A 16,843-nucleotide genomic window follows, 5' to 3' on the forward strand; every position below is an offset into this window, starting at 1 on the left:
GGGTTCTGACCGAAGGACCGGGACACTTCTATTGTCTCTAACGCATTCCAGTCATCCAAGATGGATGGATGGGTGTGGAGATGGAGCTTCCAATCTGGAGTTCCGTACGCGTGTCTTCCCTCGTCCCGTTCCGTCGTGTCCCTGCGAGGCAGGCAAATGCACCTGCTTGAAATCCAAACCCCCGGGGGCCAGACGCCTGTCTCCGCTATCTGTGACGTTTTACACAAACACAGCATGTGCCACACACACTGGTGTTGTCTTACACTCTTAAAACGGGACACACGCGTCTTCTTCTCCGTTCAGGTTGCTTCACTCTTGCATGATTGACTTTGCTTCTCTGTGGGCTTTGTGCTTTTTAGTGGGTTGCCCACTAAGGAAGATTCCACCTTTAGAAGATTCCACAAGGTGCTTTGTTGTGCGAATGTATTGTGATATATGCAGAGAGAAACCATCACAATGTTTCCTGTCCTGATTCACCATATTGGCTAAAGTGTTGCACGTCCCTTGGTGTAACAGGACCCCCCTCCTGCAAGTAGGGACAGGTGTGCCACCACCTGACCACACCCCCTAGGCTACATGGCACCTCCTGTCCACAACACCTGTTTGCGCATAGACCTGCACACTTGCATTGCCCCCCCACCATTTTTTTTTTTTGCACAGGAAGGCAGGTTGCTGAGCTGTGACGAAGCAAAAGGGGGGGGGGGATCTGTATCCGCACAGCTGTCCCCTCTGAAACTAAAACGCCAATGAATGCTAACTTGATGTGGCGTCCTCCCCGGTCCCCTTTATTATGTCTCGGTGGAAACTTGATTTGATTAGAGTCTGTTTTGGTTTGCGTCGGACCTTCTGCAATGGATTAATGACTTTAACCAAGGCGCTACTGTATGTGGTTTGCAATACTTTTGTTAGCGTGGATTTGGTTTCTTAATGTGCTCTTTTCACATCATCTGTTTACCATCGTGTGCCTTTATGGCTCATCCTCTAACCTTTGACCCTGTGGGACAGAAAAGGTCTGGTCTGAGAAGAAAACCCGAGCCGAGCCACATGATACACACACACACACACACACACACACACACATAGCCCATTGAAGAAGACAGCAGGAGTGCAGAAGTGGACAGGAAATGCCGTGTGTACCCCCTCCTGGAGGCCGTATCCTGTGCATGGGTAGAACTAGTCAGGGATCCAAGTTCACACTCGTGTCACCATCGGCATGTTAGCACGTTATGAAGACCATATCCTCACCAGGACGGCCTCACGGCACACGGCACCATGCGCCATTCCTCACTGCTTACTGATATCATAAACATAACTGCTCATTAATTACCAGATTTGGCTAATTACTCAACATAGTGAAATCTATGTGCAAGATAGGGAACCTCAAAACGAGCCCACACTTACAGAGGTGTATCCGCACACAGATGCTTCACATCAGCACTTTTTTTTTTTTTTAAAGTGTTGTGTTCAAACACCACTGACAGGCCATTTCCTGTGTCCCAAACATTAGCACTGAGTACTATGTAGACTGTAGACTGTGGAGTGGAGGGGAAAAAATTGAAGCTTATTTAACTCCCGGAGCGGGGACAAGGCATTTATTTATACGAGTCTTTGCACAAAAATGACAAAAATTTGTTACGTAAACAAATATTTATGTTTCGTTTGCATGCTTGTGTGAGTTCTCGATGTTACTGGTTGTGTGTTTTTACTGGTGCATCTCATTCTATGGGTTTTTTTTTTTTAAGTTGGCAGCGACAGAAGCGTGATTGGGAGGAACGCATTCATATTTTTGACTTCCTGGGTTGGATTAATTGGATTTATATTTATAATTATTATTGAAAATTGATTCTTTTGACCAAAAAGGGGAATTTTTTGTCTGGATTTTGGAAGCCACGTTCCATTAGGCAATATACAGTAAACCTCGGATATATCGGATTCAATTGTTCCCACTGGTTTTGTCCGATATAAGCGAAATCCGTTATATGCGTATACCGGAAAATGTCCGTTTTACGCATATATCGGATTTATATCCGGTATATGTGTAAATCGGATTTTATCCGTTATAAAAAGGCACTTCCTTGACTATGTTTCCAATGTACCTGGACGCGCAGGCAACGCTGCAAACGCTACAAATGACGTCGTATAGCGGCCTGTCACGATTCGGCGAATCGGAGCGCCACGATGCGGCCATCCGATATATGCGAGGGAAATTTAATGGAAATGCATTGGAACGGGACTGGAGATTTTGTCCGAAATAGGCGAAATCCGTTATAAAAAATCCGATATATGCAATGAATTTTTATTGGAAATGCATTACAGAAAAATCGGTTCTTTTTTATCTGTCCGTTGTGAGCGAATTTCCGATATATCCAAGTCCGATATATCCGAGGTTTACTGTATTAATATTTCTTATTGAAAATTGATTCTGTTGACCAAAAAGGGGAATTTTTTGTCTGTATTTTTGATGCCACGTTCCATTAGGCAATATCATTGCTCTGGCAATGATGGTCATGTGTTGTAGCCAGGTAGTTCTGGGTTTCAACCATTTGGTCCATAAACCTACCTACTTCACACAAAATCTGCCGGGATAGGCTCCAGCACACTTGTGAACACAGGATAAGCATTATAAAATGTTTTATGGATTATGCTGATATTTCAGTTTTGCCTCGAAAACAACACAAATTACGGCAATCCCCTTTTCACCCCCCCAACCCCACCCACACACCCACCCACACACACATCACATGCGCAATAACTAAAAAGCAGCAGACGGAGCCGCCGCCTCTCTGTGACACAGCAGTATTATATGTCTGTCACTAATGGCTCAGGAATGTCACATTAGTCAGGGGCGGCATGTATGACACTGACAACACCGAAGCACTTTGAGGCAACCAATATGATATTACCGACATGTGCACACAAAACACACACACACACACACACACACACACACACACAAAGAGATGGCAAGGCTAGTGATCTCATTGCCCCTGAGCCACAAAGTGATAGATGCCACCTCCACACCGTAAGAGTTGGATTTCAAAAAAATTCTCTTTATTGCTTTTCTTGCATGGAGCTGCGAGTGTGTGCACGCATCTGTCCACATGCATGTGTATAGTCTTTCTGGGGGTGTTTACATTGGGCAAGCCAAGTCATGCAATCTGAGATGCAGCCCTCCGAGCGCCTATCTCTCCTTCTGCCCTCACACACACACACACACACACACACACACACCAAAATAATGCACATCCACCTCTCAACACAGGGAGCCATCGCAGGAAACACGCTGTTACCTCACCAAGACATGCTGGCGTCAGTGTGTGTGGGTCATGAGGGCAGCAGCGGGGGGGCATTGTGGACACATTGCTGCCATATGTGTGCCCTGCATGTTTCACCCTAGGATGGAAGCAGTAAGCACACACTTCCTACACAAGTTCCTCTCAGGCAAAAAAAGGGTGTCCAATCTACGGCACATGACATGATTTTATAAATCGGCTGCCTCTCTCGAGGCATCATTGTTCCATATTTCCTGCTTCCATATTTAAGGAAATTGTCAGATTATGTCACTTTCTCAAAAAAAAAAAAAAAAACTCTCCTGTTGTATTCATGTGTCGGCCATGTCAGTTTCTAAGTACATGCTGACAACCCGGCAGGTGTGTGCAGGTGCCCCCCCCCCTCATATCACTCACCACCACACAAACCAATAACACACACACACCTTTCCTTCTCATTCATAAGCTGTCACATCTGTCCTGATGAACTCATTAGGACTTAATGTTTAATCATATTGAAGCATGTTTTTTTTTCTACAACAAAGCATTTATTGACACGTGGAAGGGAAAACAAGGCATGTGATGAACAAAATGGTGAAAACCTTTACAAAAAAACAAAAAAAAAACACACATCCCATTAAGACACCAGAGAAATAGTGGTGAAAGCAAACTGGGTCATTTGGTCGAGCTTAAATGGTCCATTCATAGGTGATGACACCCTGTGGAGCGCCCAGGATGGGTCACCTGTCACCCACCTTCACAGGCAGCTGTCTCAACACACACACACACACACACATCATGTATGTATAATAAGGAATGGCATCCACACACACACACACACACACAAAATAACACACCCAAGCAGCTGCAACATGGCCAGAGTCCCGGACCGGCCGGCACCATTGGGAGTTTCCTAGGATTTAACTGCATGTCCAGCTGCTCTCAGGTCACACACACACACACACACACACACACACACGTAGGTCGCTGCAGCCACCAATTAAAAAATAAAAAATAAAAAAAGGCACTCAAGTCAATGAAAGTCCTGAAGGTGGGACTGAGCGCTAAGTAGCGGGACTGAGCGCTAAGTAGCGGGACTGCATCCGGAGGCCTTGTGTTTGTGCAGCAGAGACATGCGACTGAAGGTCCGAGAACAGGACCCACACTGGTACTTCTTCACTTCGGAGTGCGTCTGCAGGTGTGCACGCAGGTTGGAGCGGTCGGCAAAGGCGCGGTTACAGTGTTGACAAGCAAACGGACGTTCACCTGAATGAAATAACGAGTTCCGTTATTAGTATGAAAGGATGATGGTTACGAGTTCAACCCACCTGTGTGTGTGCGGATGTGTCCCCTCAGGAGCCACGGTCTGGAGAAGGCTTTCCCGCAGGTGGGACACACGCACGGCAGCGTGTGGGAGCGGATGTGCATCTTCAGGGCGCCCAGGCTGGTGTACTCCTTGGGGCAATGTTTGCAATGGAAGGCCGGCCGTGACGTCGTGGTCTCGGTGAGCGGCGAAGGCGATGGGTGGGACGTCTGACGGTGGGACAGCACGCCGTGGTTGCCGTAGATCTTGCTGCAGTGATACGCAGGTTGGATGACATCCGGGCTGGAGGGGGCCGAGGAACGACCACCGTCTTCTTCTTCTTCGCCACTGCTGCTGAAGGGTGAGCTGCTGAGGTCCAGAGGCCCGAGTGGCGACGGCGGGAGGGAGGATGGAGCGATTGGGGAGAGGGGCGCGGGTAGAGCGTCCATGCTCCCAAAGGGGTCTGTGGGGTAGCAGGTCAGGGCTGAGTGCTGCGTGGGAAGATCAGCTCGTGGGAAGCTTTCTGGAACAAAAGCTGCCAATCACAAAAAAAAAAAAAAATCAAATTAGGATTACTTTATTGTGTGTTTCACTCCAGAAGTTAGCATTTCTACATACCTGTTTGGCTTTCAAGGTGGCTATCTCTGTAGCATGGTGGCTTCTTGCTGGAAAAATACTTCTTGACAAGAAACGACCGAGGCATCTTGAAGTTTAACAATAATTCCCACGCTCAGGTGTGAGAAGCCTCTTCTCTTTCTTCTCTTTCTTCTGGCTCTTGTTGAGAAGGAAACAAAGCAAAGCAGCGTCTGACGAGGGCTGAAAAGTGTGCTGGGGGGAATCACTGCACCGTCACCTCCTCATATAGTCGTCAAGAAGGAGAAGCAGCGGGGTGGGTGGGCACTTTCCCCGCCCAAAAACACGCTGGGTGTGTCTCTCTCGGCGACACTCGCCACAGGTGCCCGGCCTTTGATTCGCATATCTAATCCTTGCATTTCACGCTTCTGATTAGCAATCTTTTGGATTAAAGTTAGTAATTGCGTAAAAGTGCATTTAAATGCAAAAATAAGCATGTTTGACTTTGGTTGCAGCGCCCCCTATTGGTGTAGATTCTACACACATTTACTGATGTGTACATGTGGGAGCTTGTTGCTTTAGGGGGGGTTCTTATGGACGAGATTCGTGGAGAAGCTGTGGAAGACAGACACGATACAATAACCTGCAGTCAGCTTCTAACATCCTGGCGTATTTCTCAGCAGGATGGAGACAAGGTACTGTTTTTTGCGTGGTTAGCTCACAGTATGATCCCGAACTAAATGGCGGACAATATAAAGGTGCTCTGGTTGGAAATATGCTGCCTTCAGGGCACGTTGGATTTAACGCGAGGCGTTTCTTGCCGTGCGTAAATGTGCGTAAAAGCAGCCGCATTGTCAATTGTGTGGGGTTCACGAGGCCTGAAATCAGGTGCCATTGTCAGTGTTCCTGTTTAACATTGCTAAAAGAGCTCAGTGGCAGGCTGGGTTGGTGGGGGAGGAGGGGGGTGAATGCATCTGTCCGTGGGCGCCATTGTCACGGCATGCCCAAAAGTTCACACGTCGTTAGTCGCTTGTTGACGACGACGCCGCCTAGACTGGAGGTCAAAGGGGGGCAGCACGCTAATAAAAACAAAAAAGCAAATAGCAAAGACACACGTGAAAGTAATCCCAGTTGTTAGTCTGGTGCTGGTGGACTGGGACAAATGGTCTTTACAGTAACTTTAGCTAACCGACGTGTTCCACAGTGGACACTCCACTTGATTATACACATTTTGCATTTTTGGCTGCAGGGGCTGACAATTGGTGTTGTAACCAGGTCAAAGTGACCTCATGAACCGCAGAAGACACACAACTTGAGAACAGATGTTAGAAACCCATGCCCTGGGGATTAAACCCGATGTGCTGAAACGTGCAGAAAGTATATTCATTCTAACCTATAAACTATTTTAAAAAAAACACGGGATTTTGAGTCATTGTGTGACTATGAAATGATAGTTAGGAACTTAATTTGACCAAATATGTATCATTAGCTACCAACAAACATAACTAATGCTTGTATTTGTGTGTTACAAGGGGTGCGGCTTATGATGTCAGAACAGGAAGTCGGCGGGTTCGTCATTCGGTACCTAAAAATGCAGGTGAGTCAAAGCAATCGAATGAAACACTGTGCCATCGAACCCCTCCCATTTACACGTCTTTACAGATATTCATCCCACAAAAGAGGAAAGTCGACGCCTTCCGCAGGTTGAGAAGTTGCAGGTGAGTTTCCAATAGATGAGGTTTGACATGTAAAAAAAACAGAGATGGCTCTTGAATAATCGAGTACGTTGTTAGCATTCATACATTCAGACGATGGCTAACGGTCACTCAGCGTCATTTACATCGGCCAACTTGGTTTACAGACTATGGAATGACAAAAAAATGCAACCTGACTGATGTATATTGTCTTTAGAACTTACCTCATTGAACCTGGAAGACAAACAGCAGGGCTACTATATCCAACTGTTTTTTAATCTCCTGACATTTCCTTATTGTTTATCATGTGTTCTGTAGCTCTAGTTCTAGAATAATGTCCTCTTCCAGTGTGTACTTGTTCTGTATTGCCACCATATGGTTGTCGTCTTTCTCTTGAATGGTTAAAAATTAAAATAAGAAAATACACCATATTTCATAACTTTTTTTATGACATATTTTATGACTTAAACAATACAAGCAGTTGATGTTTGCTAAATACAAGGATGAAGAGTCTTGAACCAGTCATGATGTGCTATATATATCACTATATTGACACTTACTATGGTACACATTATGGCATTGGATGCTCATATCACCTTGTACTTCGATACGAGGTACATTATTAAAAAAAATAATAATAAACTATAGATAGATAGATAGATAGACTTCCTTTATTGTCATTGCACAAAAACACAGTAGTGAAATTGCCAACGAAATGTCGTTGCCTGGCTCCCATATAACAGACACAAAAGAAGATAAGTAATAATAAATAATAACAATAATAATAATGTGGAGAATAAATAGACACCAAATATGAACAACATAATGTAAAGTGCAGCGTGAACAGTAAATTACCCAAATAATTTAAATAATTAAAATAAATAATAATAATGTAAGTAAGATAGAGGGGCTTATTTGGCATATATTATGGAAAGCAGGAAGTGAACAAATGTAACAGTTACTGATTGTAAAAGTACCAGATGGAGGGGTAGGATTTAATAAGCTTTGCTTCTTCCTACTCCTTTTGGACATGTGGAACTGGGAACTGATTATGTGATGCATTCAATTGTAATCTGATGCATGTTCAAATAAAATAAAACCATTACCATTACCATTACCATCATTACCATTAAATTACACTAAATTGTTTTTGGTAATTGTGTCACTTCACTCTTTTTTTGTAGTAGAGCCATTAATCTGCTGCTGTACAAACAATATTGCTACTAGTAGTTTGATATTTTGTGTTCCGTTAAGTTATTTATATAATATTTATGTATTTTTAAGGCTCTGAAACATTTAAATGCGACAAACATGAATAAAAATTAAAAAAAATCAGGAAGTAAATCAATTAAAAATGTATTATTCAACAGCAACAAACTGCTGCATATGTTTTTTTTGTATATATTTTTTAATTCTTCCTGTACGGCAGTACTCCTGTATGTATGTATGTGTCGCCCCTCTGTGTTCATAATGTGTAACACAGAAATATGAAACACAGTAAAGTGGCAGCAGCCAGTCTTGAATATTCCGGCACAATGTTGCATTATTATTTGTTACGATAAAGTCCATCCATCCATCCCAGCTGACTGTCTGAGAGGTGCCACCCAATCACAGGTCAAAGGTCATGCAATAGTACACTAAGCTCATTTCAGCAAAGACGAGTTCAAGCTTGGCGGGCGTGTTTGCGTTCCTCTTCTCCTTGCAATGTGACGATTATGCAATGATATTTTTACATCACATTGTGCAGACATGTTGCATGCATGCAGGTTAAGCAGCCCTGAATAGTGGATGTCAGGCCACGGCCGTCCGTCAGTGCGGTCTTATTTCATAGCAGATAGTGTATCCTGCTGCATCTACCCACTTGCTAAAAGCAGACCACGTCCATTTGTGGCAGGAATGTACTGTATGTACCTGATTGTGTGGAGTCATAGAATGTGGACCTGGTGTCAGTGGTGGAAAGATTTAACTCATCTTCGTAATAATAAGCTTATCCTACAGGGTCATTTAAAATGTATTATTTTATTTGACTATTTTGCTGAACTTTCAAGACCTATTGAATATTTAGTATTTAAATAAATAACCATTGACAATATGTAAAGAAACTTTACACTTTCCTTTTTCAGTGTAATTTTTTTCTCTGTCACTGAGCATTTCAGCAACTTCCGTCTTCTGCCCATCACAGGAAAACAGAACTGTTGCCCCCTAGTGGGCCAGAAATTGCCTACAAGTCTGAAATTCACACACAAGATGCATAACCGTTAAAAAAACGAATGACGTTAATAGATGTTTTTGGCAGTGAATGAGTAAAATACGATTAATAAATTGTTTGTATTGTTCGGGTGTGTATAGGAAGGAATGAAAGCGAGGGAACAAAATGGAGATGCCGGGGATTGAACCCGGGGCCTCATACATGCAAAGCATGCGCTCTACCACTGAGCTACATCCCCTCTTCCGCATTGGTAGAAATCACTGTATTTGTAATTGAGTGTTTAGGTATTTCACATATTTTCAGATAAAAATGATAGATTTGATATAATTATGAAATAAAGATTGACTTGATAAATGTGTAGTTATCTACAAGACCTGCTGTTAACGGTGAAAAAATAAAAATACTAAATGTAAAGTTCAATCTTCACATTGCCTGTTGCTATTTTGACATTAGCATTAGTGGAAGAAAATTGACTAATTTGTCATATCCATAACAAATTGATCTCCAGTAGATGATATATGTTGCTTTTGCGTCATCCACTTGACCTAATTCTGAAAGGAATTAGAAATAACCGCCTCATATAGTTACTGTACATCCTCCAAGGGAGCGTAACTGAGGGGCACTGCACAGCCTGTTCTCACGTTGGCTGTGTTTATCAGTCACCCCTGCCAAGGACTCGTCCAGGCCATGTCCGCTCTAGCCTTGTAGGGACAGACTGCAGGAATGCATGCATGTCATTCGGGCTTTGGGATGGCTCAAGAGGGAATCTGAAGAAAGAAAGGAGAGAACGTGGAAGAGGATGTCACATTTCGCCCCTTTAGTCGACAAAATGAGTTGCAAAGGGATCTCACAGAATATGGGAGGAGCGACTTCATTGTGTAATTTGGAAGAGGGACAGAAAGCTATCATGTTGTGTCTGTGCTGAGTAAGTGTTATGTATGTGTCGGGTTATCTTGGGAGTGCAGTTGAGGATAACCTTTCGCTGTGCAGGACATATGTTGGCTGTCACCTTGAAAAAAAAAAACTATTTCATTTTAGCTTTGTATCAAAGCTGTCTCGTTTGCCGGAGACATACTCGGAATATCAGCGCTAAAACTATTCAAATTCAAAACTGTGTCACATGCAGGGTTACTGCTTTTACAGCTGTGGGGCCAGGTCCCGTCTATCTTGTCGTGCCGCTTCTCTTATCATATGCAAACAGCCAGCATGCTGCAGCAGAGAGGGCTGACAGCGCAGGGGAGCAACAATAAAAGCTGCAGAAGAAGGTGGAAAAAGGTCATTGGGAACTAATGTTCTTCCCTCCATGTGGTGTCCTTACTGTTGCATAACACGGCTTTCAAAAGGGTCGTGCGTTGCTTTTTCTTTCATTTCTATGTTGCCGTTTTGTAATCCACCGCTACATGATTAGACTCATCCCCATGGTGATATGATATGAAATTGTCCACATGTGATCTTTTAAATAACAAGTGTCAACATGCAAGGAGTCAGAGGTTTGACTCAACCTGTCCAATGACAACGCCTCAACATTTAAACTCACACTCCAGCCATCTTTTTTCTTGAAAGCTGGTTTTAGAGTATTTTCTGTGTCAGCTGGGACAAGGACAGGCATGCTGGTAAACTGGAGCGACATGTCACGTTCCTGAACATGGCTCTAACCTCTCACCTATTTCTCCAGCTAGCTGGGGGAGCGTTATGGAAGCTTCTTTGTGTAGTAAAGGCCGATAAAAAGAAAGCATCAGGCAACAAATGACAGAAAAGCAAAATCAGTTAGATTTTGGATTTTACAGTATTTATTGGGCTACCACGTTCCACCAGACCCGTGACGACTAATGAGCCACACAAACTGTTCTTGTAAGACACTTGTGTCACTCACGTAATCATCGCTGTGAGGTGAATGTGTTTGCTTTTGTGTCTGTGTGAGTTGCCTAGCACCTGGTAACCGTATAGGCCGAAACCTTATCATCTTGTTTTTACAAAGCTCATGCAGTACTGGACCCTTGTAATCATCTCTCAGCAAAGACATAAAAGCCTGACAACATGTAGGCAGGCTGGAGGAATCATAGCTAGGAGCTGGAATAGAAGTGGGGTGTCTATGGAATCTGTTATTTTTTTTCAAAAATTCTAAAAAAAAATAAAATAAAATTAGTTAAAATTTTGTCAACTTTTTGGACATTTTATACTGATTTTTTGCCAGCGTAGCGTGTGTGCTCTTTGGGTTAATGAATAAAATGTCTGTTTAAATTCTTCCAGTGCTTGATGCAATACAGCAATGGAAAATTTGGCCCAGTAATCGGGAAATGGATGTAGCCTGGCTAACTTTTCACTATTTTAAAAAGCAGTCAAGTATTATAGAGCGTCAGCAAGTACACATTTGCATTTTAGTGCAGAATTTGATGAATGAGAAAATTAGGCTGCTGGGTTTTCCTGTTTTTTTTGTTTTTTTTGGAGTCACTGCATGTATTACCATGCATTCACTCGCCTCAGGTGCAGAAAAAGTGACGAGAAACCCTCCTAAGTGCTACCAAACAATATAATTTATTATGCTACCTAGAACCAGAGGAGTAGCTTTAACCATTATAAACATGGATGTATTTAATTAGTCGCCACTTTCATAAAAGCAGGGACAGAATCCAAAACCTAAAAGTCACAACCGGAGTTTTTCAAAGCTCCTGGCAGCTCATTGGTTCCTCCAATGCTGCATTTACTGAACGTGCATCTGATTGGCTGTGGAGTATTGAGTGGCAAGTGGGATGAGCAATAGGTTTGGAGATAAGTGGGAAACGTCTATTTACAAGCTGGTTTTAAAGGGACGGCAGCAGGGTCAATGATGTTGTTCGAACGGACGTCTGTTTCTAGCTTTCATGTTGAGTTACATATAGTAAGACTCGAAATAATATAAGTAATGCAGTACAAAGTGTCAGCATCGGACTGGTACAAATCTGTTGGCCAAACAAAGTTAAAACGCTCGCCGGATGTGGACGATTTAGCAACGAGTATATAACCTTTCAACTGTTACACATTATTTTCCGAGTTGTAGACCGAGTGTAAGCACAGACCCCGAGTCAGCTTACCATCCCCCAGCCCTTTGTTCGAAACACCGGCTGCGGGAAAGCAGCAGCTGACCGGGGATCAGCCTTTTCGCTCTGTGAGCAGCTTGACAGCTCCCCTCGCCCACCTCCCCACCCATCCTGTTACCTAGAGCCCCGGCTTGCGGCTGTGTAATATTCTGATTGGCTGCTCTGTTTGGTGTAGGCGGGACAAGAGGCGTGGCCCTGCGTATTGTGATCTCACAATCAGCTGTTTTGTACGTTCTACATACTGATCTGAGGATCAGCTGGAGGCAGCAATAAACAAGAGGAAATCTGCAGGGGGGGTGAAAAAAAGGATCGGAAAGGAGAGCTAAAAGCTGCAGATGTTATGATCTGAAAGAGTGTAATATTTTACACGAAGCCCTTCTTCTGAGAAGAAAGCCTTTTATTTTTATATGACGGTGTTTTAACTACCTCTCTTAAAGGCTATTTAAAGCTATGCTTTAAGAATTGTCGTTCCTACTGTGTGTGATCTCGTTTACAACTTGAATAATATTGCAAAGGCAGGTAAGCAGCTTTTTTATATTATCTTGAATGTGATATTTTATGACACGTCAGTCATCGTCAAATCATAGGTGTTGCATGTTATAATGAACAATTCCTTTGACCTTATTGTATGGAATACATTTACTACCGTGTTTGAAGTCATCACCTCAAATGAGGTTATTCACATACGTGAACGTTTTGAGCAAGTATTTCGACGCCCTTGCCAGGAAAATGACACCAATCGGCATCACTGCACAAAATGCTGATGTGAAGTCGATGGCGGATGTAGATGTTGTCTGGGCGGACCTCGGAGTCTCTCAGTAAACATTTATTTTTCTTTGAAGTATTAGCGTCTGTGCGTCGTCAGTGTCGGCGGATGTCTTGTTTGAGTGTCGCGTCGCAGAGCCACGTCCGACTGTCATTGCTTTGACCCTTCAAGCTTGGAGGGCTTACACGGATAATTCATCTTTAACCTGGATTCTCGACAGAATGTCTGTGTCCGTATTCCCACGTCGAGTTTTACCAAACGGCTTCGTGTTTTCATGGATTGCAAATACTGAACATTGTTGCAGCAGCGTATTTCAACATGAATACAAATCGAATCTAAACTAGAACCGACGATAGCGTCAAAATGTTCGATATAGTGGCTGCAGAAGAAACACTTTCTTACTTTAGTATAAAAACTGTCTTATATTTTACTGCTCGGAATCTTCGTTTCGACATAAAATAGGTTGGAGCCAGCGTCGGTGAGCAAGTAGTGACGTCACCGCGGCTTGTTTTCATTCTTACTCCACGCCCATATATTGAAACTCCGCCCCCTACAAGCAAAACTCCACTTTTCAGTTGGTTGCTGCAGCTTTAAGGTGGAGAGAAGAAATCACTGTGCTGCTAAAAATAACTAATAATAAATAGCATTCATATAAGCATAATTGGTCATATAAACTAGGTACAGTACATACATATTTACAGCTTTTTGTCATTGTAATGCCGACACATTTACAATATAATAGGCTCCTCCTTGATTTATTTTAGGTCATATTTCTGTCACAGGAAAAGTTATTTGGAACATTGAAATGCACTTCAATTCAGGACAACAGGGGTATAGATGTTGGGCTAACTTTTGGAAGAAAGGAACTCGTAAATTACAACCGCAACAATTTCACATGCTTAATATTTTCCCGCTTTTTAATAGTGATAACACATATTGACAATGAATCAGACAATTTTCTAATATGATCATATTTTTGCTCTTTTACAGGCCTTTTGCTCCAAACCAAGTGAAACCTTACATTTGCACTACTGAAGCCCACCCTCCCATCCAAATCAAGATCCAGCAAGGGCTTTGAATGAAAATAAGTAAATAATATATAACTACGACTTATATTTCAACTCAAATACCATTCAAAGGCAGCTACAGCGTTTTTTGTGACGGACAAAAGCACCCAAGTCTTCAAGTCTTAACGACAATATCAGTCATGTTTCAACGTCTGAGCAACCTACTGTTTGGGGAGGTGGAGGAGGTGGCAGCTGAGCTGAAGGGACCCAAGCCTTGTGTGACAGAGGCTGATGAGGAAGGATGGATGCTTGTTAACTTGCCTGGTAAGTCTCATTTAAAGCCAATGTTGCTTTTTTAAGCGCTAGAATATGGTTGTAAAACTGTTAAGTTGCAACGACAATAAGGAATTTCGCTGTGTAGTCAGGACGGGAATGCCACAAAACTGAATAGAAACGTAATTTGTCCACGTTTTAAAACAAACTAAGTCATAGGAGGGAAAAAAAAAACAGGAGGGTCAACACAACTAATGATGTTTTGTGTTTCCTTGCCCCCCTCCCCCTCCCCTCTCCAATTTTGTATACGCCCTTACAACCCCCATACTGGTATGTGTGCGCGTGCGTATGTGATCTACCTGCATGACATTTTGTATGTCTACGCCATCTGCATCAAATCCTCCCATCTCCACCTTATTGGTTCCCCTACCCCGATCTCATCCGTGCCATGCACTTAGACCAATCTGGCTGCATAATGGCGGCAGAGGATGAGACACAGGCCCAAATTTCTGCACATCCATTAAAGGACAGTAACCAACCAAATCATGAAAACACTCTGACACGGACTGAATGCCAAACTTCCATTCCCCGCCCACCAAACAAACGGTGTAGGACACGAAAAAGTCAGCCGCAAGGGGCAGTGGTATTGTCAGATCCACCGTCTTGCCCGAGAAGGGTCAGAATGGCCAAGGCCTCCTCCACCCAGTCCCTTCCTCCTGACGGCGAGTGTGGGGGCAGTGGGGATAGCAGTAGGGCAGGCTCGGAGAGCCTGAGAGCCTCAGTGAGAGGCTGCATGGATGAGAGCTGGTTTGTCACCCCTCCCCCCTGTTTCACTGCAGAAGGAGCCACCGCAGAAGCGAGCCCAATGGAGGACCTGCTCATCGAGCACCCCAGCATGTCTGTGTACGTCTCCCCAAGCAACCTGTCCATAGTCTCCAACGGAAACCTGTCAGTAGTGGACGAGGAAAGCATTATGAGTATGGCAAGTAGTGTGAGGTGAGAAACACAAAACACTCTTCCGCATTCCGCAGCATCGTTATGAATGTCTCCACAGTCATTTCTTTTATCTCCCGTCCTGCAGCAGAGTGGCTGAGCCAGCTGCCGCTCCGGCTACCCACACCGCCGGCCCGTTCAGGGTGACTTTTGGACCTTACGTCCAGCCCAAGGTAGCCCAAGTGGCCAGGGTCCAGCGTGGCAAAGCTCGCATTGAGCGCCGCCACCTGAGCCGCAACCGCATCCATCGCCAAAACCGCACCAGGGAGCAGGTTCCACGTCACGCAAGCCACGCTCGAAACACCTTCCTCCACCAGCCTAGCAAGCGTAACTTCTGCCACTAAATCCCCAAAGAAGAGGGGCACCGTTTACTCTGAGGGCATCCGAGGAACATGTCGGGTTTTGTTTTGGCACATTCATGCACAAATTTGATTCTGCATTCTGTAATAGTCTGCTGCCCTGTTTTGCTGTTAAGAACACAAGCCCTCAGAGTAGATCCGAGAACAACTTACTGCAGTATCCATACAAATTAAAAAATATTTACCACAGTAATAGAGAAAAATAACAAAGTTTACCTATATTGATTTCCTTTTCATAGTCTTTCTTTCAAAATTCCCCAACGCATGCTTTATGTTAATACAACCATGATGACAGATTCATTTCAAAGTTATCTGGTCGTACTGAACAGATAAGAATTGTGGGAACCTTGCATGACAGAAACCTTATTTGGATAAAAAGCAACCCATCATTTCCTTAAAGCTATATTCCATTTTTATTTTTGTCTCGGAAAAATGGATGGACATATCATATATAGAAGGGATATTCTGATCAGGGTTGTATGCTGCCGATACTGATCCATACCCATCGGTGGCCGATCGATCAGAACACCCCTACTATGTAGTGACTGGGAGGGGGGTGACAAGCACAAAATTATTTTTTTTACCTTACACTTTGAGAAGTGTGAACAAAACAAACTAAAGAGTAAAAAATGAAATGATGCAGTGACTTACAACCAAGTAACGTGATGAAGAATACTGTCATTGATAGGAAAGTGTGAAGCGACCCTTTAAGCATTGACGATTTCCCTTCAATTTCTATGTTAGATACCGGTTAAGTTATCATTAATATGAATATGTAATGCAAGCAAAAATAATAATAAGATACAGGCCTTTGCTTTGGGTAACAAGGTGTGTTAAGATATAGTAAGTGTAGAGCGGAATTGGTTGTAAATACCTCTTTGGTTTTTGTTTTGTTGATGCTAAAGTCTGCAAGGTTCCACCAATACAAAATGTGTGGGGTTTGCATGTTCTCCCCATGTGTGTGTGCGTGGGTTTTCTGCGGGTACTCCCGTTTTCCTCCCACATGCCAAAAATATGCATGTTTGCTTCATTGGCGACTCCAAATTGTCCATAGGCATGAATGAGTGTCTATATGGATGGCGATCAATCCAGGGTGTAGCTGGGATAGGCTCCAGGATACCCTTGCAACCTCCTAAATGAGTATAAGCGGCATAGAAAATGGATGCATGGAAATTAAATATAAAGTTGTCTGCGCAGCATGGTCATGGTGACTAAATGTTGTCTGCCAAATGAAGCAAAGTGCACACCACACACCAGATACACTGTGTGCTGTGATTCTCCACATTATACAAAAAAACAAAAAAAAGAAGAAAATAAGAT

The 16,843-nt window shown here is 43.4% G+C and overlaps 2 protein-coding genes, 1 long non-coding RNA gene and 1 other non-coding gene across 7 annotated transcripts; 2 read left to right on the top strand and 2 right to left on the bottom strand.

Annotated features, from left to right (window-relative positions):
- Positions 1-3,825: 3,825 nt before the first annotated feature.
- Positions 3,826-5,422, bottom strand: snai1b (snail family zinc finger 1b). Its single transcript, XM_058084745.1, has 3 exons — positions 5,191-5,422; positions 4,598-5,107; positions 3,826-4,535 (listed from the first exon to the last, which is right to left on the bottom strand). Exons 1-3 carry the CDS (start codon positions 5,273-5,275, stop codon positions 4,354-4,356), a joined length of 777 nt encoding a protein of 258 aa, XP_057940728.1. The 5' UTR covers positions 5,276-5,422; the 3' UTR covers positions 3,826-4,353.
- A 9-nt stretch (positions 5,423-5,431) lies between these two features.
- LOC131137148 (uncharacterized) lies at positions 5,432-7,163 on the top strand. Its single transcript, XR_009131855.1, has 3 exons — positions 5,432-5,840; positions 6,678-6,742; positions 6,808-7,163. It is a non-coding gene; the product is annotated as an uncharacterized LOC131137148 (long non-coding RNA).
- Positions 7,164-9,214: 2,051 nt separating this feature from the next.
- On the bottom strand, positions 9,215-9,286 carry trnaa-ugc (transfer RNA alanine (anticodon UGC)). Its single transcript has one exon. It is a non-coding gene; the product is annotated as a tRNA-Ala (tRNA).
- A 3,055-nt stretch (positions 9,287-12,341) lies between these two features.
- LOC131137512 (tumor protein p53-inducible nuclear protein 2) lies at positions 12,342-15,778 on the top strand. 4 transcript variants are annotated; one of them, XM_058085561.1, is made up of 5 exons: positions 12,342-12,644; positions 13,882-14,222; positions 14,630-14,893; positions 15,011-15,167; positions 15,253-15,778. In XM_058085561.1, exons 2-5 carry the CDS (start codon positions 14,099-14,101, stop codon positions 15,506-15,508), a joined length of 801 nt encoding a protein of 266 aa, XP_057941544.1. In that variant the 5' UTR covers positions 12,342-12,644; positions 13,882-14,098; the 3' UTR covers positions 15,509-15,778. The 4 variants fall into 4 exon arrangements, with proteins under 4 accessions (XP_057941544.1, XP_057941542.1, XP_057941545.1 ...); XM_058085559.1 differs by having other exon boundaries at positions 14,630-15,167; XM_058085562.1 differs by lacking the exon at positions 14,630-14,893 and having other exon boundaries at positions 12,344-12,644.
- The last annotated feature ends 1,065 nt before the right edge of the window (positions 15,779-16,843 follow it).

This window comes from Doryrhamphus excisus, chromosome 10, assembly GCF_030265055.1.
Source record: "Doryrhamphus excisus isolate RoL2022-K1 chromosome 10, RoL_Dexc_1.0, whole genome shotgun sequence".
NCBI lineage: Eukaryota > Metazoa > Chordata > Actinopteri > Syngnathiformes > Syngnathidae > Doryrhamphus > Doryrhamphus excisus.